Source organism: Callorhinus ursinus, unplaced genomic scaffold (genome assembly GCF_003265705.2).
Source record: "Callorhinus ursinus isolate GAN/ISIS: 27379988/994484 unplaced genomic scaffold, GSC_fseal_2.0 scaffold5, whole genome shotgun sequence".
Classification (NCBI taxonomy): Eukaryota; Metazoa; Chordata; class Mammalia; order Carnivora; family Otariidae; genus Callorhinus; species Callorhinus ursinus.
In genome coordinates this window covers 78,884,146-78,906,160 of record NW_027397067.1, presented here as the reverse complement: position 1 = coordinate 78,906,160, position 22,015 = coordinate 78,884,146, and the positions used below count along the sequence as shown (strand labels likewise).

Below are 22,015 nucleotides of genomic sequence, written 5' to 3'. Positions count from 1 at the left end.
CCAGCACTTTCAAGCCCCTGCCAATGGCAGCCTGGTCTCCTTGACACACGTGTAAAAAGGATTCAGTTTTGCCCATGATGAGATGCAGAACAGCCTAGGCACATCTCCCTGTGTGTGCACTGAGCCACTGTAGTCCCTCACACATTCCGTGGCCAGATTGGGTGGGTAGGCAAGGGCACTGGACAACCACCACCACCAAGCAGATTCAAGGCTTCGAGGAAGCCTGCTGTAAAGGATCCTGTTTAACTGGGTTTAACTCTGTATTTCACAAACCTATTTGACTGAAGAACCCCCACCTTCCCCCAACCCCTCACAATTTAATTACACATCAAATTGGTACCATCCAGAGCAACTTTGGCAATGTAACATGGAGCACTGCGGAGACATTTAATACTTGAAAAACTTCACAGTAGCTGTGATTATTCCCATTTCACGGAAAGTGAAACCGAGCCCCCCAGACATGAAGTCCTGCCCCACAGGTGGCCCTCCTTCCGCTAAGTGAGGGTGGCAGGACCTGGCATTCAGTCTACTGGGTCCTTGATACCTCCCTCCCCAGGCTGCCTCACCTGGAGACATCCCTTCTGGAAGCCTCACGTTCACCAGTCCCTTCAGTCTCCAGGACTAGTGCCTCCTGGTCCGAGTCTAAGAACCAAACACCACTAAGCAGCAGATGGGTGTGTTGCGTGAGCACAGGCACCCCGTCTGCACTGTGAACTTGCTCCGTGAGGGCGGGAGGGTGCATCTCCTGTGACCCGCCGCCCCCCCCCCCGCGCCACCAGGGTATTATGTGCGTGGCACACAGGGGACGATCTCATTTCCCTGCCATGAGTCTGCCTGGGCAGTGTGGTGCCGCCTACTCCCTCTGTGATCGCGGGCAGGACAGCTGTGCTGACCGCAGGCTGCCCGGAAGCCCGGGACTGCCCCGCCGCTGAGCGTGTGCTGCATTGCCAAGCGCTTGCTCACCTGGGAGCGATGCCGCTGCTGGCCTTGGTGTCCACACAGGGGACAGGCCGGTGACACGCACGGCCATCCAGGGTGGCAGCATACGAGGTCCCACAGCTAGAAAGGTGCAGACCTGGGATGCAGACTCCTGTCTGACATCAGAGCCGCAGTTCTCTCTCTGTCTTTTCCATATCACACTGACTTAGAAGGAACGTTGCATCCATGGAAGGCACTTCATAGAAATTGTAGAAGTATATCTGTGTGTGCATGTGTATGGACACACGCACGCGTCTTCATTTATAGGTGAACACTGGAAATGTACAAGGTCTGACATGCCTTTGAGAAAATGGCGAGACCTATCTCGCAGGGTTATTTGAGGACTGCATAAGGTGGTAGAAGCAGAAGACATGATGGAGCACACAGTGTTTGCTTATTATTACTTACAGATTCATCAGTTTGCACATGCGTTTGAATGTCCAATAACCTCATTTCACAGATGGGAGAGCCTGGAAAGAGACATTGACTTGCTCAGTGTCCTACAGAAAATTGACAGATAGGGGAGCCTGGGCTGGAGGTCTTGGCAGAATCCTTTGATTTGAATTGAATGGTGTCAGAGTTGGACAGGAGCTCAGAGATCCTGGAGTTCCTGGGTTTAAATGCCCCCCATGTGCTCTCCAGGATGTGTGTGGAAGACGAGCAGCCTGGGCCGTGTCCCCCTTCCTCCCCACAGCTGCCACATAAGTATGCCTATCACAGGCTTCTGCATGTGATCCATTAGAATGGAGTGAGCACCAGCTTAAGAAATCCTTCTAGACACCTGTTGTAACCCAGTGGTGCTCAGCCAGGGGCAAGTTTGCCTCAGGGGACTTGTGACAGTATCTGGAGACATGTTTGGTTGTCACCACTATGGAGTGCTACCCGTGTATAGGGCCAGATGCGCCTGGACATCCTGCAGTGCCCAGGATAGCCACCCCAACAAAGGAGCATCAGGCCCAGTGTCCATCCGGCCCAGATTGAGAACGCTGTGCTTTGGGTATGACGTTGAGCCCGGAGCAAGGAAGGGGCCACGCTGTGAGTTGGCGGGGGAGGGAGCATGGGGCTGGCAGGTGCGTACAGACCCCTGGGGGTCTTGTTAAAATGTGGACCCCGACCGATGCGGTAGGTCTCCAGTGAAGCCTGAGAATCTGCACTCCCTGTGCTCTTTATCCTGCACTGATTGATGCTCTCTCTCTCTCTCTCTGTTGTAGGGTTCCCTGGGCCTGCCCGGTCCCCCTGGGAGAGACGGCAGCAAAGGCACGCGGGTACGTCTGCTCCCACCGCCCTCCCCACAGGCAGCTCCTGGTCAGAGCCCGTGTCCTTGAGCGGGGCGGCCTCTGTTGGGGCCAGGCGTGAGCTGGGGCTCGTGTGTGCCGGGACCTTCCCAGGTCCCCGGAGGTCAGCCTAATCATATTAACAACACCAGCCGCAGCGGTTGCCATGGGCACGGGAAGCGAGTTTCTCACTCAGTTGACAAGCAGTTCTGAATGGGAGGTCTTTGTTGTCCCAGTGCCCAGGCCTGGAATGAAGTCCAGACCCAAAGTGGGGGACTCCCCCAGGTCCCTAGTTCATAGCTTGAGGAGTTGGGGTGGGACCCAAGCAGCACCCCATCCCCTGCATGTGGCCCCCAGCCTCCCTCTTACCAGCTCCCCGACTCCACTCCCTGGCTCTGAGTTGGAACACGCTCCAGAAACCCAGGCCAAAAGTGATCAACTTGCCAGGGCAGTCTACACCAGGGCAAAGGGATCCTCCTCACCAAGAACCCAAAGAGAGATCCGTTCTGGGTGTTCCCTTGGTGATGTTTGCCACGTGTGAGCAGGCCTCAGAGCGGGAGCCTTGACCGTGAGCACCTTCCATGTCTGCAGCCTTTAGCGCTCCAGGACAGGAGGTCTGGGGTGCAGAGCAGGAGAGAAGGGGGGGCTCCATACTCCACAGACCCCTCTGGCTCCCCTCCCGATGGCCAGGCTCCTCCAGCCCGAAGGCCCTCCTTGTCACTCCAGTCACTCTGCTTTCTCCACTATTGTCTGACTCTGGTTCTGCTGACCCTAGCAGCCCGAGTGAGGGGGGTTGAACTGTGACCCTTGTAAGGAAGACCAGCTCCTTTGCTCGTGGGACATCTCCCAAGGGCAGCCTGGGTCTCCTTTCACTGGTGGTTACTTTGTGTCTGTGATGGGTTTTGCGTTCCCGACACGGATGCCCCCGAGGCTTGGGCTGCCCTGGCGTGCCGGGGCCTGGGTCACACTGGGTTCTGATCAACACTGTGTTGTGTGTGCAGGGGGAACCAGGAGAGCCGGGGCTGCCTGGTGAGGTGGGCATGCGGGTAAGTGTCGCTTTCCTCCGATGTCTCCAGGGGATAAATCTTGGTGCAAAACCAGTGGCTTTAGGTGTAGAGTAGGTGCACATGGCTTCCCGCCCCACACTTAACGCATGCACGCTTGTATGTATATATATATCCTCACGTACGTGATTTTTCCTGTATTCTTACAGAAGGTGAATCATACCAAACTCTGCTGTTTATCTTCTTCATTTAACAACAGATTAGAGACATCTTTCCACATCTATTCTTTTAATCGCATTTCGTTCCATGACATGGGTGCATCATAACCTACATAACCTTTTCCCTATTATGGCCCTAAATGTTGTTTCTAATTTCATTTTTCACTAAAATCCATACGGCAGTAAATGATGGCGTATTCTTAGGTACTGCAGTTTATTTCAATAGAATAGAGCACTAAAATTGGGATAACTTTGACTAATGAAGTGCACATTCTAATTTTAATAGATTTTAAGAGGCATCTCCCAATGAGCTGCTTCAAATCTGTAGCAGTTGATGGTCCAGGCAGCAGCGGGGCCTCGGGGCTCTGCAGACCTCTTTGGGCCTTGTCAGGACTTGTCCAGGCCCTGCTGGCCCTCGGGCAGAGTGTGAATGAGGAGCCGCAGGAACCACGCAGCTTGCTCAGAAGCTGGGCACAGATCCTGGCCGGGTCGTAGGAAGGCCGTGAGGCACAGGGCAGGTACAAATGGAAATTGTTGTACTTGCCTCATTAGAACTCAGAGGCAACACACTCTAGCTGTTCCTTGAAGTTGAGCAGATGGGGGTGAGAATCCTGGCGATTCCTGCTGTCTCAGGCAGGGGAGAAGCAGGGGTCTCCGGGTGTTGCCTCTGGCCCTGCCTCTCCTCCCCCTGCCCACACTTTTCTTGTAAACACTCTTCTGCAGGGATTTCAAGGACCACCTGCACTCCCCGGGCCTCCTGGACACGTTGGAGCTCCTGTAAGTAAAGTCATGCCTCGGGAAGGGGTCCTGTTCCCTTCTGCAGGGGCGGAGGACCCACTGCCTTGCACGTGTCAATAGCAATGAAGTGTTGGTGTCTCTTCCTAGACCAGAAGTGCCGAAATGTTATGGCACTTGGGGACCTCCTGGAGATCAGGTTTAAATGCACATTCCCAGGACCTCATTCCCGGACAGTGATGCAGCAGCTTTGGCTGAAGTCCAGGAATCCACATTTGTACCCAGTAGCCCAGGTGTTTCTGAGACTTGACCTAAAGAAGCCATTTTTACCAGCCTGTCCAGGCCGCCATTCCAGAAGCGTGTGGAGTCTGTTAATTCCCAGCCCCCAAACAGTGCCAGACCCATGATGAATGTTCAGTAACCACGTGTCCCTTGAAGTAAGTGATGAGCAAATAGACATGTGTGTAAGGAGCAAGGTGGCTTCTTGGGTGTCTGACCCTATTTTTGGTTCTCATTAAGAGCTTTGAGATTAATCCAAATGAAAGAAGCAGTATAAAAGGTCATTTTCAAGCAAGGCAGCCTGCATTGCCTTGGGGGGCATTTAACACCTCCGATCTGCATGTGTCTGGCCAAGATACTTGGATGGAATTAAAACAGCAGGGATATCCAGCTCCCACCAGGGGCCTGGGTGGTCCACAGAGCCTCTGCCCTCTGGGATAGCGGCGTGTGGTTCTGGCACTGTGCCTCTTCTCCAGGGACAAGGATGTAGGTATTATTCCTGGAATCAGTAACTGGGCCTGGGCAGTCTCTGTCCTCTTCAGCATACTCTGCACAGAATGTCCAAGGGTCCTTTCTCTAGGAAAGGAGAGGAGAGAGGGGGTGTTCCATAGTAACACAGGACACGTTCAGGCCTCTGCAGCAGGACTGTGCACTGAGCTGTTGGCCGGGCCCTCGATCCTACCCGGGAGCAGCTGCAGGGTCCTGCACGGGTGCTGGTGGCCCTGGATCTCGCTCCGTACCCTAAATGTGGCAAAAGAACAGGTGCATGCATGCATCCTCCACTCCTGCATGTCACTGTGGGGCAGGAGCCTGCAGGCAACACTTCTACAGGATGCTTGTGCTAACCAATGATGGAAGCAGTCATTGACTGACTCATTTGTTCATTTAGCAAGTGCTCATGAACATCAAGTGGCAGGCATGTTCCAGACTGTGGGGACGTGATATTGAAGGAATGAAGACACCACCCTCAGGGGGCTCCCATTCTCCTTGAGGGAGGCACATGGGGCTTAGTGCTGGAGGACAGTAAAGCATGGTAACGGGGATAGTGGCTGTGGGCAGGGTGGAGGGTAGTGATTGCATTTAGATCTTACGGTCAGAGAAGCCCACACCTTGGCTGACACTTGCGCAGCTCTGCTCACGGAGTGGAGGGCGTTCCTAGCATAGGATCTGGGTGCTGCTCCTGAGGAAGTGGAGTGGATGCAGGACAGGGCAGGAACCCTCTCCCCAGAGGAGGTGGAGGAATGTGGCTTAAAGACACCTAGATTTCACGACCCAGATGTCATGATAACGAAGGGATGGCAGGTTCTGCGTGGCAGGGGGGACTGACTCCACTCCTACCATTGGCCAGGTAGGCTCAGGGACCGGGGTGTGTTCAAGCCTAGCTGGGAGGACCTGGGTAATCCAGGCTAGGAGACCAACCCCAGGAGCTCACCTTGCACCCAGGTGGGGGCCTAGCTGCCCAGGCCCGAGAGGGAGGAGCCCAGGCCGCTGTGCAGAGAGAGAGTCCCGGGAGACAGATCTCCACAGCCTTCCTGGGCAGGCTGTCCGTGTCCCTCAGACCTTCAGAACAGAGGAGCGGGACTGAGATGTCTTCCTGCTCTTCACCTCTCCCCGCAGGGCCTCCAAGGAGAACGCGGTGAAAAGGGATCCCGAGGAGAAAAGGTATTTACTTCTGCCTCCCGGGGGTGCCCATACGTGTGCATGCACACAGGTGCCCACGGGTGCCCGCGTGTATGTGCCGCAAGTGTGTGTGTGGTGGTGTGCATGCCTGTGTGCTGGACAAGGGCCGGTGCAGATGGGGCATTAATTTCCCACCCTAAATGTAAGGTCTGGGACAGGAGGGTGTGGGCTCGGCTCCCGCAGACATTACAATCCCTCACACAGACAGAGTTTAGGGTTTCCAGGCTGCGGGATGGGAGGGTAGGTATTGACAGAACCCGACTGAGACTCAGAAAGTCCTGGCTGGTACCCTTGGGCTCACATATCACTTGGCTCCTTGGTTACCCTGACTCTTAAACCAAACGGAGGGTGCGTGGTGACAGCTGTGTTGGAGACCCACATTCAGCCTCGCTCACCAGGCACTGGGAACTGACCCATGCTGAGACTCTCGGGCGCAGACTACCACAGTGGCCGGCATGCTTGAGGAGGGCTGGGGGTCATCATTCCTTCATAATGTACACCAGCGTACCACAGGGTGACCCTCAGACCAGACCCTTCCATGTGAGCTCCTGTCGTCGATGGCTCAGGGTTCAGCTGGAGAGGGGACAGGGATGGCAGACCCCTCCTCCTGCCCACACAGCAGTGGGCACTGCGTTCTTGGGAGCCTCTCCCCAGGCCCATCCTTCAGATCCATAGCTGGAACGTGGCCCTCCCAAGCCAAGTCACATTCCACGTGGCTTTTCAGAGTCTACCCCTGTTCTGTCCTCAGGGGTGCATGTTCCTCTCATCTTATAGGAAGCTTTGAAAGTATTATTTTAATTTCACATCAGTATATTTGGAAAATAGCAGAAATTAGCCTGCAATCCTGCCATCCTGATACAATTATGGGGGTGTGTTGGTCCGTTTTTCGTAGGACTTGCTCTCCTAGATCTGATTTCGTTTTACGTAGACACAAATAATCTATTCGGCTTTGCAACCTGTCCTGCCTGTTGTCCCCATGAGCGGTGTGTCTGCCCCATGCTGCGGTAGAGTTTTTATGACTCATTTTAAGTGGCTGCACACCACTCTGGTGCATGAACAGACCGAGATTTATGGGTCCATCACCCTGTTATTGATCACTTCGGGTTGTTCCCAGTTTTTCATGATTAAGAATAATGCTCGGGTGAATATTTTTAAACTGACCACTATATTTATTTACTTAGTTTTCAAATTTAGGTTTATTTCCTTAGGCTGCTTTCCTGGCAGTGAGATTACCAGGGCAAGAACGTGAACCTGTGCATGGCTCTAGGAGCACTCTGCCACATTGCTTTCCAAAAGGTGCTTTAGAATCAAGGGAAGCTGGGGCTAGCATGGTATCCCACCTCAGTCCCTGAAATATAATTTCTATTTGCAGATTAAATTTTGATCATTATTACTTAAAGAGTGAAATCGCTTACCCCATGGTCATTGGGGTTTGCATCTCTCGGTTCTTTTGAGAGTTTTAACATGGTCCCACAAACTGGTTTACCAGATCTCCTTTCTGCGACTCTCTGCCTCTTTCTCTACATTGTGGGGACTTGAAGGTGGCATTTGGAATAATTGGGGATTCAGGCACAGGGTGACATGGCTTGATGGGCAGCTGGTACTCAAGAGAAGAAGAGCAGGCAGGATCTGGGGTACTGGCCCCGGAGAAGGGCTGAGCTGAAGAACAGTAAGAGGGGAGCTCAGGCTTGGCGTCCAGAGTACGTGGCGAACTCAGCATTGATTCTGGATGAAAGCCCAGGTGGGTGGAGTTCTGTCTTGGCTGTCACCCGAGGGCACAGAGACCCACCTGGGGTTCAGAACAGGCCTCCACCTTCAGTCTCCCTCTAGCTCCTGCTGAGGCCTGTCCACTTCAGTGCCCAGGAAGCCTGCAGTTTTCACCCTGATTGGTCATTTATATCAGATTCGTCTGTCTCTCCCACATACACATGTAGACCCCTCGCACCTTGGGCACGGCGCTCTCGCCATATTCATCTCGGCGTCCTCGCTCCCTGGGGGAGCACCTGCCGCCAAGGCCCCAGCCAGTCCTCCTCCGTGGACACATTGGTGTGGCACTGGGCATCAGTGTGGAACAGTGCAGGAACCAGGATTGATCTCAGGTTACAGAAGGCCTTCACTAGCAGGTGAATGAAGTTGGGCTTTTTTGAAGACTGTGCAGGATGGATCTGGAAGGTGCATTTTAGCACTCAGGCTTAGGTGATGTCGCAGGAGTGGATGGTGAATGGGATACTGCTTGTACGTCATGTCAGCTAGGAAATGCCACAGATGGAAGGAGTTGGGGGCCCACAGCACTGTCCAAAAGATGCTCTTCTCAGCTTCCTGGTTGCATCAGCTCCAGCCGCACTTCTGGGGACCAGGGAGTTTGGGTTTCCCAGGGTTTCAGTGAAGGCTGCCGTCCAGAGCTGAGGACTCTTCACAAGCCTCGTGACAGAAGGCTCTGCCACTTACAGGCTGGGACAGCCACTGGATTGACTAGAGCCTATGTTTGCTCATCTGCAGAGTGGAAACAGTCACATCTTCCCCAAAGCTCATTGGAAGGTTGGACAAGATAACAAATGCAATGCGTCCAGCACATAACCAACATTTCCACATGTCCTTCTTTCCCTGCCCGCATTTCAGGGGAGCGTCAGTCTGTGCACACTCAGTGCCTTGTTCTTGCCAAACCTCGGCTTGGAAGCAACCGCTTTTCCCCCAGACAGTATCGGCTTGCTTTTCCAGCAAGCATTTGGAGTCTTGTGTTAAGACTTGTGTCCAGCCACGACATGGTGCCTTTCTATCAAAAGCCTAAATTATCCGATCTGGAAATGACCATAGGGAAGCCTGGAGAGTTTGCCTTACTTTCAGATGGGGAAACTGAGCCCAGAGGCTGTTTCCTGATGCCATGTGGCCCAGTATAAAGACAGCAGGTGCTGGAAACGTTTCATTCCCAGCATGGGCTTTCCCCACCTTGGCACACCAGGCCTGAAGTGTTACCAGAAATGTGGGGCAAGGGACGTTCCCCTGAACTCTCTCTGCAGATTGGCCATAGCCCTGCCCCCTGCAGGTGTTACCTTACAGGGAGGTTCAGGAAATGGAGGGCCACCTCCAGGTGAGGCCCAGGAGGGGGTGTCCAGCCAGTGTCCCCATTGGCCCATCTCTCCAGGCTGCTCCAGACGGCTCATCATGGCATAGAGGAAGCCCTGCAAGTTGGTTCTAGAGCCAGCCTGCCTGTGCTTGACTCCAGCTCTGAGCAGTGCAAACAGTGTTACCTTTGGAGAGTTATTTAGCATCAATTTTGCGAGTAACTTTATTGCATAAGGCTACCATGAAGATAAACTGAGATAGTATTTATAAAATGGATAGACCAGTGCTGGGGGACATTTGCCGTATGTGGGGGGTGAGGAGACGAAGAGGGTCAGAGACAGAGAGAGAGGGAAAGATAAGGTGGGGAGAGGGTGAGCCTGGGTTCTGCTAGCTCAGCTTTGGGTATGTTTCCGACTTCCTTGCTAACTTATTGGACACCTCTAAGGAGAGCTGGTCCCCTCTCTGCACCTTTACTTTCCCATCTGTCAAGAGGCCTGGACTCCAACATCCCTTAGGCTCCTTTCCAGTTCTTACATCTGAGGGGTACTTAAAACCATTCATTTTCTTACAGGCCTCTCTGATTTCTTACCTCAGCCAGAAGGAAGTTTCCATCTCTCTTTAAGACAGGCCCATCAGTCGCCTGGCCTTGCCCAGCTTGGAGCCAGGCCGCAGAGAGCCAGTGTCCATCCATTACCGAACCTGCCTCCAGACAGAGGCATGGCGGGGAGCTTGGTGTAAGGCGGGGGATTGTCCTCGCTTGAAGCATCTTGCAGAAGGTGTCTCTGCAGGCACAGAAGGTGTGAGGCTCTGCAGGCATGAGCACATCCTGATGATTGAGGGGCAGTAGGTCCGAGTGGCCTGTGCAGGGCTGCTGGGCTTGGGACAGCGGGCAGAGTGCAAGGGGAGTCAGTCGGTCAGAAAGACAGGAGCCCACTCGCTCACTGAGGAGCCACGAGGGGGATGTAGTGGCCCCCGCTCTGTCTGGAAAACCGAGGTCCCAGGACAACTTCGGGGGGCTGTGATGCTCACACTCCTGGACCCCAGGGTTCCTGCTCTGGCTTGGGGATAGGGGAGCCAGGGCACGGCAGCCCCAGGAAACTGGTAAGAACACCAGCTTTGGAATCAGAGGAAACAGATTCTCACACTGGCTCCGTGTCTCCTAGCTCTGGGCACTCACACAAGCTCATGTCCTGTCTAGCAGCACCTGTCTCAGACAGGGGCTCTGTGAGTCCCATTGAGTACGTTGTGAAGGCAAGTACAGAACCTGGCCCCTGGGAGCGCCACCTGAAATGTTAATGAGACCAAGTGGGAGTTTCAAAGTGCCCAAAGCTGTCATCCGTCCTGGGGAATACTGGCCCCCCCTTCCCGCTGTAGGAAAGCCGTCAGGGAGACATCCCCCCAATCCGCCTCCTTCAGGGATGGTGGGAAGAGTTGCCCACCAGGTCTCACTGTGACAAGTGTTTGGTGAACACCCCCTGGGTGCTGGAGGCACGGAAACACGTTCCCTCTTTCATGAGGCAAAGGTTTAAGTGGCAAGCGCCCAGCAGACACACAGCACACGTCCCACACTAACGTGCACTCCACCACTACCCACACCCGAGAGATGTCAAGGCCGCAGGGCAGCCTCCGTGCCATGGCCAGGGTGGCTCTCTGCTCTAATGGGGCACGCGCTCCCCCTGGTGTCGGAGATCCAGAACCACAGCAGGAGGACGTGAGTGGAGGGGCCTCCGGAGCTTCCCAGGCAGGAGTGATTCCATGAACGCCAACCTTTCTCTTTTGAGTCGAACATCCAGGATGACACACTTAATCTCATCAGATTGACAGGACTGTCAGATGAGACAGAGCCTGCTTCCGAACCTGGGACCTGCAGGTGCTCAGGACAAAGGCGGGGTCCCCTTCCCTTTGCGTGTAGGCACACCTGCCTGCCAATTAAGATTGTGAGTATCTGAAGAGGTCTTGGGCTCCTTGGAATACAGCCATCTGTCTTCAGTTCCCTCTTGTCACTATTTTAGCCCAGGGAGGAAGCTGAATCTCAGAGCAGGGTAGACTCTAGGCGGCAGCCCGCTTTGGCAGAAAACAGAATCAGGACTCTGGTCCTTGACCTCTGACTTGTCCCTCGCCTCCCTTCCTTCCATCCCCTGTTCCCACCACACCCCTTCCTGGCCTGTGAACTTCCTCTTTGCTGGCCCCTTCCTGCTGGCTTATTTTTCTCTCCTTCTCTGTGCCACGTCGTCGCTCTGTTCTGCTTCACCAGCTTGTAACATGACACCTTCCACATGCCACATGTTGTTGTAAGCATTTGGCATATATTAGCTCACCTAATCCTCACAGCAGCCGTAAGAGGGAGCTGCCATAGTTGTAGGTTGGAAACTGAGTCCCAGAGCTGCCGAGTGACTGGTCCAAGGTCCCACAGCATAGGAGTGGGAGAACCAGGCTTTGAGTCTGAGTTTTGGGGTTGGCTGTGGCTGCCTGCACCCTCTGCACCCCTCCCCAGAGCCCCAGCTCCCAATGTCTGCCGGGAACCAAGCAGCTGGTCAGGTGTCCACACCATGTCCTCTGTCGTGCTCATGTGGTTGGTGCAGGGGGCAAGATCAACAAATAGCAACACAACAAAACTAAGTGTCACGTCTTTCAGTGGGACCTACCCTTTCAAGTTCTGCCTCCGACCCCCTCCTACCCACCTCATGCCCCAGCTGGCCCCACTCTCTAGCACGGTGGCCAGGGATACGGATGACTAACTCTGGCCATGCACCTGCAGCTGTCCTGAGGTGCCATTGGAAGGCATCTTGTTTCCGGGCCTCACAGATCTTGACCTGCATGTGCAAGGGTGTAAGAAATGGGGCTTGAGCAACAGGTAGAGCCCTCTCCTTTGAGGTAGACTTTGTGAAATTGTACACGGCCAACATGATTTTTTTGCTGAATCCTAAGGAAGTGCCTGTTCAGGAGTGACATTTAGTGGGTTGACCCTCTCTAAGGAAGAGAGTTCTGGGATGTCAATAGCCCTTGTCTTCAGTTCTGGCCCCGTCAGAAGGGTTCTGTGTGACCCTGGTCTAGATATACTCCTAAGGTCAGTTTCCTCACCTATACAGTGAGGGCATGGGATTCCATGGGTTCTGAGACCTTGCCAGCTCAATGGAAGAGACCCACAGGCCCTGTTGGTAATAGAAATAAAGGAGGAAGGGTCCAGAGATCCAGGTTCTGGTGCCTGTGCAAGCATGTCCCACTGGGGTTGAGTGGCTGTCCATCTGGGCCTCAGTTTCCCCATCTGCTGTCAGCCCTCCATCCTGCTAACCTCATGGTGTGTGGAGGAAGAGAATGTTGCTAACTGATGTGGAATTGGTTGGCAGAGAGAAAAAATGCAGAGAAATACCCTCTCTGTTTCACCCAAAACTCACGTAATGAAAAGAGGTTTTTAGAGAATTACTATGTAATAGTACTTGAAAACGGAAATATGTCCATCATTGTTCTAGAATTTTTGAAATAATTTCTGAAGGGCAGAAAGCAGGTATTCCTAAGTCTACATAGATGCAGGAGGGAAAGGACAGACTGGAGCTGGGGAGGTTCTGGAAGGAGCCCCAGGTACTGATCCGTGGCCATGGGCGGCAGGGGGTCTGGGGCAGCTCTCTGTGGTTAACGGGGGCCTTGTGCTTGGAGCAGCTGAGTTGGGGGGCTCCTCCCCTGACCTCTGCCTGAACTGGTCAGTGGGAAGCATCGGTGTTTGCCGCCAGAGTAAGAGAGAGAACAAGTGGCCAACACCTCCCAGAGGGAAAGGGAGCTTCCAGACCAAGAAGAAAAACTGATGTCCCCTACCCATCAGGAGTCCACCTGGCCCCGTGGTCCCCGGCAGTGGTCTCCGGTGAAGTGGGTCAGCACCCAGAGGCAGGCACACGAGACTAGCACAGGAAAAATGAGCAGAAGACCAAGAGTCTTTAATCATTCAAAGAAAACATCCTGAAAGACACACCAACCTTTAAAAAAAAAAAAAAAAAAGGCAAAGAAAGAACAACCTAAGAGATAAAGTTATAGAGAAATAGAGTCAAACTAACTTTCACGTGCAGTCTTCTGGCCATTCAGTAAATGTCAGCTGGGGCCACACTGCGTCTCTGGGCTGGGCACTGGGGCGCCCTCACGAGAAGAGTAGACGCACCTCGTGTCCTCACATGAGCGAGAAGGATGGTACCACGGATCACAGATGCAAATCGAATTAACAGGAGCGAGGGAAATGAAATGGGACATGCTAGAGAAAGATGGGCCTCTAGTTTGGATTCAAAAGCCAAAGAGAGGACATTGACCTGAGCCTGGAAGGGTGCTGAGGAGCCAAGCAGAGACAACAGTGGGCACAGCACATGGAAACGAGAAACTGCCGTGTTGGGGGGACTCTGAGAAGAAAGCCAGGGCTGCTGGGGTGGCACATAAAAGACTGTTCATAGCATGGACCCACCTGTGGGAGTCTCCTTTCTCCACCAACCGAGTTCTCAGGGCCCAGTGGGGAGAAGAACACCGCTGGGAACATCGGACAAGGGCACCAGCCATGAGAGGACCACACCGACATCTATAGGCTTTGGCTCCAGAAAATAGAGCAGGGCTAGGAGAAAGATGGTGGCACCTACTCCCCATCTATTATAAGCAGGTGTTTTAGATAGGGTATCTCATTCCTTTGTCCCGGGTGTCTTCCCGGGAGGGGATTATCATCATCCCCATGACACATGGTCAACAGAAACAGGCTCAGAGGTGAAGTAACTTGTCCCAAATTGTAGAGCTAAGAGAGACAAGCCCAGCTCTGAGCACAAGCAGATGGATGGGTGGGCACTGGCGGGATGTGTGGATGGTTGTTTACTGTTGGCCAGCAATTAACTTTTCATTCCAAGCACTGAGAGTGTAGTGGATGTTATACATATCCACTGGATGAATGAACGCTGAGTAAATATGCTCACGGTTTTATGAACTGCGTTACACACCCCACAAGTCCATTATTTTGTTTGACCCCATGAGATGAAGAGAGAGCGTGGTTCAGAGAGACTGCATGACCTGGCCTTGGTCACAGATTTGGGAAAGGCAAAGCAGATTTAGGAATCTGGTTTCTCTGACCTTTGATGTATGTGCATTGAGCCATAGTACACATAAATTCTAGGCTGTTGTGTGTGTGTTTGGCTCTCCCGGTATCCAGAGATGCCAGATAGCGAGTAAAGGTTAGCACACTTGGACACTAGCGGCCTTTGCATCCCGTGGCTCTGACCACAAGGATGCCCATTTGTCTTCATCTCTTCATTTTCTTTCTCTTGCCAGGGGGAGCGAGGCCTGGATGGATTCCCCGGGAAGCATGGGGAGATGGGAGAGCAGGTAAGGGGGCATTGGGTCTGGTGGGCTCGGCTTTACTGGAGGACAGGAGCCTGACACAAAGCTCTGTAGGGCCTGATTGCCTTGATCTCTGGCTCAGCTGGAGGCTCCGGGAGGCCTAAGGACCAGACCTCTCCTTACACCAGAGTGTGGGGATCACAGAGAACACACCTCTTTCAATCCGGTCCATGGAAGACATGCACGTGTTCAAAGTGATGTGTTCATTGCAGGCTCTTCTGCAAGTGTAAAAGATGACAAACAACCTAGGGGCTCATCAGTAAGGAGCTAGTTGAACAAATCAGGGTGTGGAGTTACAGGGAAATAACATGAGGCCGTGGAAATTGATGAAACTCCTAATGCACTGACAGGGCTGTTCTGTAAGCTATGTGGTTGAATGGAAAGTACAGTGCAAGAATAGAATGGTGTGGAAAATGGCATCTAGGCCTTACGGGGACACGCACTCTCTATGGGAGGATGCTCAGGAGGCTGATAACCTGCTTGCTTCATTCCTTGCCTCTGTAAGAGGCCCCTCAGTGTCTGGCGGATGGGACTGGAAAAGGATTTTTACACACATACATTTTGAACCATGGGAATGTGTTATCCATGAGAGTAACTACGTCTAAATATTTAAATGGCTAAAACTAAATAAAACCTAAAATTCTACATAAGCTTGAAGGCAGTTGGGAAAATACTTGTGTCATATAACTTAATACATTAATATATCAGTCAATTCATACATTCATATTAGTAGCTTACAGATAAAGTGAGTATATCAATTATACTTGGTATATAAGTTCATTATAATATATTAATTTCATTATATTAATATAAATTACATTTATGGATAATCCCATCACCCCAAAATAATGTCTTGATTTATATTTATTGGCACTTAGCAAATTGGACTCATACCTTCTTAGGTCTTAGCCCCTTCCCTTAACATGGTGTCATAAACATATGACTGTTTCCTTAAATATTCACCAGGGACGGGACTCAGATGACTGCTTGGTGTTCTGTGGCGTGACTGCGCCATCATATATTCATAATAATTGCACGCTGCCCCCGCGCCAGGGCTGAGTTCTGACACTGGAAGTCCCCACAAGGTGAAAGCCCAGAAGGCAGGGGACGGCAGCACGCACTGAGCCAGCACGTAGTAAGATATTGATGGTGTGGACGCAGCAGGGCAGGGGCGTGGAGAGGCAGAGGAACAGCGAGCGTCATGGAGGGTCCCAGAGGGTCACGGAGGGTCTCCTCCTGCGAGGGGACGTTGGGTCTGTTCTGATCGTGGCTGTTTACAGGAAGAAAGGAAGGGAGAGAGCTCGTGTGTACATCCCTGAGCACACCTGTGCCTTTAGGATGAATTCCTGAGAAAGTCACATGTCAACAGGATGAATGTTGGTTGTCCAACTGCTTTGCTCTTCGTCCTCTTACAAGGAGACTCACAGGGGGCCCCCAGGGTGTGGCGGCTCGGGGCGCCTCCTCACTTCTGTTCTGGGGGGAGCTTTCCCTGCCTGCATCTCCACTGGGACCCCCATGGAAGGCTGCCCGGTGGGAACCTTGCGGAGGATGCGGGCTCATCGCCAGCATCTCCTACGCCAGCCCTCCGGGTGCTAGGTTTTGCCTGCAGCACTAACTGACCCTGGTCCAGAGTCCAGGCAGCCCTGTCCCCCCCCCCCTCGGCCCTGGGGACCTCGCTGGTCCTCAGCACCCCCTGAGGAGCCCACGTGACACCCAGCGGGTCGTGGGTGCCTGCTTCCTGCCTCTCACTGGGAATCTTTCCTGACACATCCCTCGTATCCCTCGAAGAGCAGTCCTTGTCCCTCAGAATGGGTGCCCCACACCGCAGTACTCTGATTCCAGAGGGGACCACATGGGATGTGGCGTTTGGGAGTCACTGGGAAAGAGTTTTCCAGGAATAAGCACTGTCCAGAAGTGTGGTCTGTCCATCTGAGGCAAAGGTGGATTACAGCGTTGGAGCTGCGGGCCCCGACCCCTTCCTTTCCCACTCACTGCCACTGACAGGCCTCCTTTTCCTTCCTCCAGGGGAGACCTGGCCCTCCTGGCGTGGCAGGACCCCGGGGAGAGAAGGTAAGCCAGGCCTGGGGCAGGAAGGGCGCTCGGCTCTGGGCAGGTGGGTACCTGGGGCCCCAGGGCGAAGTGAGGGGCCCAGGAACGAAGTGCAGACAGAGGTGATGAGCTGGGCCTCAGGAACTCGTCTCCCAAGAAATTTCTGGTTATTCTATTTAAACTTTCTTTTTCTACTTTGAGGAATAAAAACCCATTTCAAAACAAAACAAAACAAAATCCCTGTTATATAATATCCAGACATATTAAAATATTATGCTACTGAAATTGCCTTTTGGACTAAGGCAGGCCGTGAATAAATACCAAACAAAATCTTACCAACTCCGCCTCCTCTTCCTCCATTTTTCCTGTTCTCTGCAGCATTTCAAAAAATGTGGTGTTTTTTTTTTTTTTACCAGAATCATAATTCTGAAAATGTACTAGATCTTTCATAAACAGACTAAAGATTGCATCTCATCATACTGGCCATCTCCTTTAGAACATTCTCTCAAGAAGGCTTAACTCAATAAATGCGCTGCTTAGAATTTCTGTATCTCAGTGGGAAAAAACGCATGTGAAGAGTCTTGGCAACTTGTGAAGTGCTCTGAAAATGTATGGGAAGATAATAGCCTTCCAGAGCATTCTGGGCAGCAAAGAAAACTTAGAAGGTACGGTGTGTCCTGGGTTCTAGGAGGAGGACGACCAGGGCACGAGTTCAGGTTCTTCAGCAGGTCCCTGGGAAGGACGTCGGGCGTTGGGTTTGAGACTATCTGGGGAGAGGTGGGGGAGGAGGAGGAATCCAGGTAAACTAAGGCAGGTACAGCCCCCAGGGAGCATCACTTGGACTCAGGGTCACTCTGCAGAGCTCAAGGGAAAGTCACTGCCTGACGCGCACTAGTCCCAGCAATGGTGGAGAATAAAGGAGGAAAGACTCCTCTGCTCTTTCCAGAAGCAGACGGAGCAGGTGTTATAAGTAAATAAGTAGACCCATAGGCTAAAGAACCGTCACCTGCAGAGTGGCGGCCGGAAGGACATTGATGTCTTCCCAACTTGCTCACTTCGGCTTCAGTTCTGAGTCAAATTATTCTCTTTCCCAAGTATTTTTAGATTTGAGATTTATATTGTTATATTATCTTGGCATGGGGATTTTAATATATTCTCACAGTTCCTTGACAGGGGATGCTAAATTCTAAAATAAGTAGTTTATTTCAAGTCACTAAGAGGGAATGATCCTTGAAGTTTGGATGTAGGTGACTTCTGCTATTGCCTGTGTGTGTGTGTGTGTGTGTGTGTGTGTGTGTGTGTGTGTGTGTGTGAGAGAGAGAGAGAGAGAGAGAGAGAGAGAGAGAGGTGGGGGCGGGGATCCCAACCTTCCACCTCATCTGTAGATGTTTTTGGCCCCCACAGTTTGGGCAACAGCTGAGTTAGTGCTTATTATGACAAAAGCAGAAATGCTAAGACAAGGTCATGGGGTCACGGTAGTATTTGGATCACTCATTGGAAGGGCCAGAAACCAGGGATGCTCAGGTGATCCAATGCCTCTCAGCACATTCTAAGTGAACATCATGGAGACAAATCTCAGATGTTTTACAATCTGAGGAAGTCGTCGGAACCACAGAGCTGGTCTTTTCTATCCCCTAACTCTACAGATGAGAGAATGGAGGCCCGGAAAAGTAGGGTGTCTTGTTTGAGACCCCAGAGTGACCTCACAGCCAGGCCTGCAGATCTGCCTGCCCACAGCCGTTCACCACAGATCTCCGGGTCAGGGAGGCGGTGTTCATGCCAAGCCAAGATTCCATGCTGGTGTTGCTGATCTGTTGGCTCATGACAATGTCCCTGAAACTTAAAAGTGTAAAGCAATGATCATGCGGTCTCGCGCAGTCTCTGAAGGCTAGGATCTAGGTACTCGGTGTTCACGCTGTTGGGTCGTCCTGGTCCAGGGTTCTGTGCAAGACTGTGGCCAGGCTGCCAGCCAGGCTGTGATGAGCTGAAGAATCCGCCTCCAGGCTCACACACATGATTGTCAGGCCTAGGCTCCTCGATGGCTGCTGGCCAGAGGCTTTGATTCCTCATATTACGTAGGGCTGCCCACAAAAGGGGACGTTGCCGCCCCTGGAGTGAGTGGTGAGTGACCTGAGGTTGGGAGGGGAGGGGGCTCCACCTGGAAGCGACCATCATGTTCATAACCTCATCTTGGAGGCTGCGCAGCGTCCCTCCTGCTGTGTGCTGTTGGTCCCGTAGCCTGGCACCGGTACCCGGTGGGAGTCCCCCAAGGAGGCGGGGGACGCTGGGGGCCATCTGGCGGGCTGACTGCCACAACAGCTAAAAGGACTGTGGCAAAAATGCGTCACTTACATCATTTTGACCTTGAACAAGTTACTACGCATCCCCGTGCTTTAGTCTCCTTGTCTCTAAGATGAGAAAGAGTATCAGAGGGGAAAAGCTTGACTCCAAGTCCTTCGAACAAGGCCAAACAGATGGAAAGGCTCCGGTACCTATTAGCTACACACAATTATTATGGATGAACTACAGGATCTTAGCCTTCCTCAAGAGTGATTTCGTATGTCAGGACTTTGGCTCTCCTATTCTGTAAATGACCTGAGCAAATGAGAAAGCCCATGTTGATTAATTTCATAACTGTCATTGAAAATTCACTTTTGTGGTATAATCATGATGATGAGTACAACAGTAAACACAGCAAAAGTAAATGTGGTAGTGAGACATAGTGGAAATAAAGGAAAAGGGAGGCAGTCATGAACCCCAAAAGACTCATGGTACACCCACATACAACTAATTCTCTCTCCTTCGCATCTGTTTATATAATATAAAATAAGACAGCCACACAAAAATTACAGTAGAGCTCAGAACGGCTTCTAACAATCGTATTACAAAATATTAATAAGGTTTGTGGGAGCATAGGGAAAATGTAGTCCTGCTTGGGGGGGCGGGGCTGAGAGATGTTTATGGGGAAATGGAGCGATGAGCCAGCCAGGGTCTGAGGGCCTAGAGATAGATGGGTCATGTGTATATCTGGAGAGGATACACAATGGTAGAAAATGCTGTGTGTGAGCACAGGCGTGCACACGCGTGTGTGTGTGGTGGTGCCATGGAGAAAAAAACTAGAATGGAAAGCTGTTTCTGAGACGGGACGTGTTCCTGTATGGGAGAGACAAAGAGGGAGAACAAGGAAGGGTAGCACTCATTAACTCTCCCTTCCCTTCCATTTTGTTGTGCAGCCAAAACCACTCTAAAATAAAGTCTGTTAAAAGAACATTTAATTGGGATCTCCTGGTGATAGGTAAACAGACGTTTTTCCAAGTCTTAGGCAGCCAGTGGGGACCGTGGGGTGGTTCAGTGTCAGGAAAAACCTGGCCTATCCATATAATAGGACCTCGAATGTAGCACAGGACAACATGCGTGCCTGGAGCCACTCATTCTGACACCCCTGCACTGGGATTTAAGAGATGCTTTCATACTTCTCCAGTGACTCTGTCATTCTTTGCCAGCTTATTCAACGCTAGTGTTTTCATGCTTCCCCATGCTCCCTGAGCTAGCCTCGAGGGAAAATGAAAAGTGGTGTCCCCAAGCCACGTGTAGGGACACTGGCTGCAAATGGGGCCCTGGTTTAGCTATGGGCGTGAGAATAAGAACAATGAAGAGTTTTCTATTGCACAGTGGACGAATGTGCCCCATGTAGAACCAAGATGTAGCTCACACCCCAGAAATCTGATGCACCCACAGCCGTCATGGGCCGGGTGACCTGGACACAAAACAAGTCTTTTGTACATCATGACTTAGTGAAGACAGATGGGAGTGATTTATGTGTGACTTATTTGATAAACATTGAATGCTGACCACGTGCTGAACCAGGGACTTGGTGCAAAGGATGTGCCATAAGGTGTAATGATCGCTCTGGCCGGGTCCGGTGTGGTGCCTGGTGCAAGCAGGTGCTCACGGAATAGTGGACCAAGAGCTGCTCTCGAGCAGGAAACAGCTGTGAGAGCACCAGCCAGATCTAGGCCCTGATCCAGCACCAAAGAGAAAATAACGTCCCTGTGATCTTGACACAGACAAGAATTAGACACAGAAAGTCTGAGAAAATCAGGAAGCAGGAGGGAGATCCAGCATGGCAGCCGCATGAGGCAGAGCACAGAGGAGGAAGTGGTCCAATGGGCTCGTGTGGATAAGCAGGGGCCTCAGAGGGGTGGGGACCAGCAGAGGAAGGAGGCAGAAGGCACGCCGTTGAAATGTTTGTCATTTCTGCACAGGGTGACGTGGGGCCTGCAGGACCTCCCGGTGTGCCGGGCTCCGTGGTAAGTGTGCACGCATTCCCAGGGGGGCAGAATCACAGACCTTACGCTGATGGGATTGTGTATTTGGAGGAGTCCTTGCCTCTAAAAATGAGGAGGTCCTCCTCCGACCATATGAGCTGGATACAAGGCTTCCAGCACTAAAAGTGGGATAAAATCAGAGAAAAATCAGGAATTGCTGCATTACAGCTATGTGAATACCCTTGACGGAGCTGCGGGGAATGACTGTTAAGAAAACACCACCACTTTTGCTGACACGTGGTTTGCCCCACTTTTGCTGACACGTGGTTTGCCCCACAGGTGCAGAGAGAGGGCCTGAAGGGCGAGCAGGTAAGAGGGCTATGGCTCCTCCCCGAGTGCGGCTTCGGTGGGAGCGGGGACAGAAGGGCCAAGCCATGGGGTTGAAGCTGCTTGTGGAGCTCGGATGGAGCCTTCCAGAGATGGGGCAAGTTGATTTTCCACCAGGAATGCACATCCCCACTCTGTATCTCTGGGTCCCTTTTGGGAACTCCGGATGTAGACTCTGAGTCAGCAAAGGGTCGTGAGTCATGGGGAAATGGGAGCTGTGTCTAATGCAGGTTTGGCTTCTGTTACCAGGGAGCTCCGGGACCACGGGGTCACCAGGGCCTACCTGGGCCACCAGGAGCTCCGGTAAGTCACCCCCCCAGCCTGGGGTCTGCTCTGAACACCTCGAGGTCTGGAAAACAGCGGTTTTCCCTTGGTGAGCTCTGTGGCATTGCAGGAGCTGGTCCCGTCCCCCCGGGCGATAGGTGCTGGTGTCGCTATCAGGCATGGGAGCAAGCTGAGCCTTGTCAAGTGAAATTTCCATTAGGCAGTTCCCAAGTGTGGAGCTGGACTTGAAACCCAGCAAGCCCACCTTCATAGCCCCCGGTCCTAAACAGGCTGTGAGTGGGGTTTCTGGTAGGCAGTCTGGTGTTTTAGGTTCCATTTTCTTTTTTCTTTCTTTCTTTCTTTCTTTCTTTCTTTCTTTCTTTCTTCTTTCTTTCTTTCTTTCTTTCTTTCTTTCTTTCTTTCTTTCTTTCTTTCTTTCTTTTTCTTTCTTTCTTTCTTTC

General features: G+C 52.2%; 1 protein-coding gene across 2 annotated transcripts in view; it reads left to right on the top strand.

The window, feature by feature from the left end:
• Positions 1-22,015, top strand: part of COL22A1 (collagen type XXII alpha 1 chain) — a 246,303-nt gene that overhangs the window by 89,978 nt on the left and 134,310 nt on the right. For both annotated transcript variants that reach the window (XM_073893246.1, XM_073893247.1), the window contains exons 13-21: positions 2,190-2,243; positions 3,254-3,298; positions 4,198-4,251; positions 6,106-6,150; positions 14,518-14,571; positions 16,612-16,656; positions 20,901-20,945; positions 21,243-21,272; positions 21,540-21,593. In XM_073893246.1, coding sequence (XP_073749347.1) covers positions 2,190-2,243; positions 3,254-3,298; positions 4,198-4,251; positions 6,106-6,150; positions 14,518-14,571; positions 16,612-16,656; positions 20,901-20,945; positions 21,243-21,272; positions 21,540-21,593 — 426 coding nt within the window. The remainder of the gene's footprint in view (positions 1-2,189; positions 2,244-3,253; positions 3,299-4,197; positions 4,252-6,105; positions 6,151-14,517; positions 14,572-16,611; positions 16,657-20,900; positions 20,946-21,242; positions 21,273-21,539; positions 21,594-22,015) is intronic.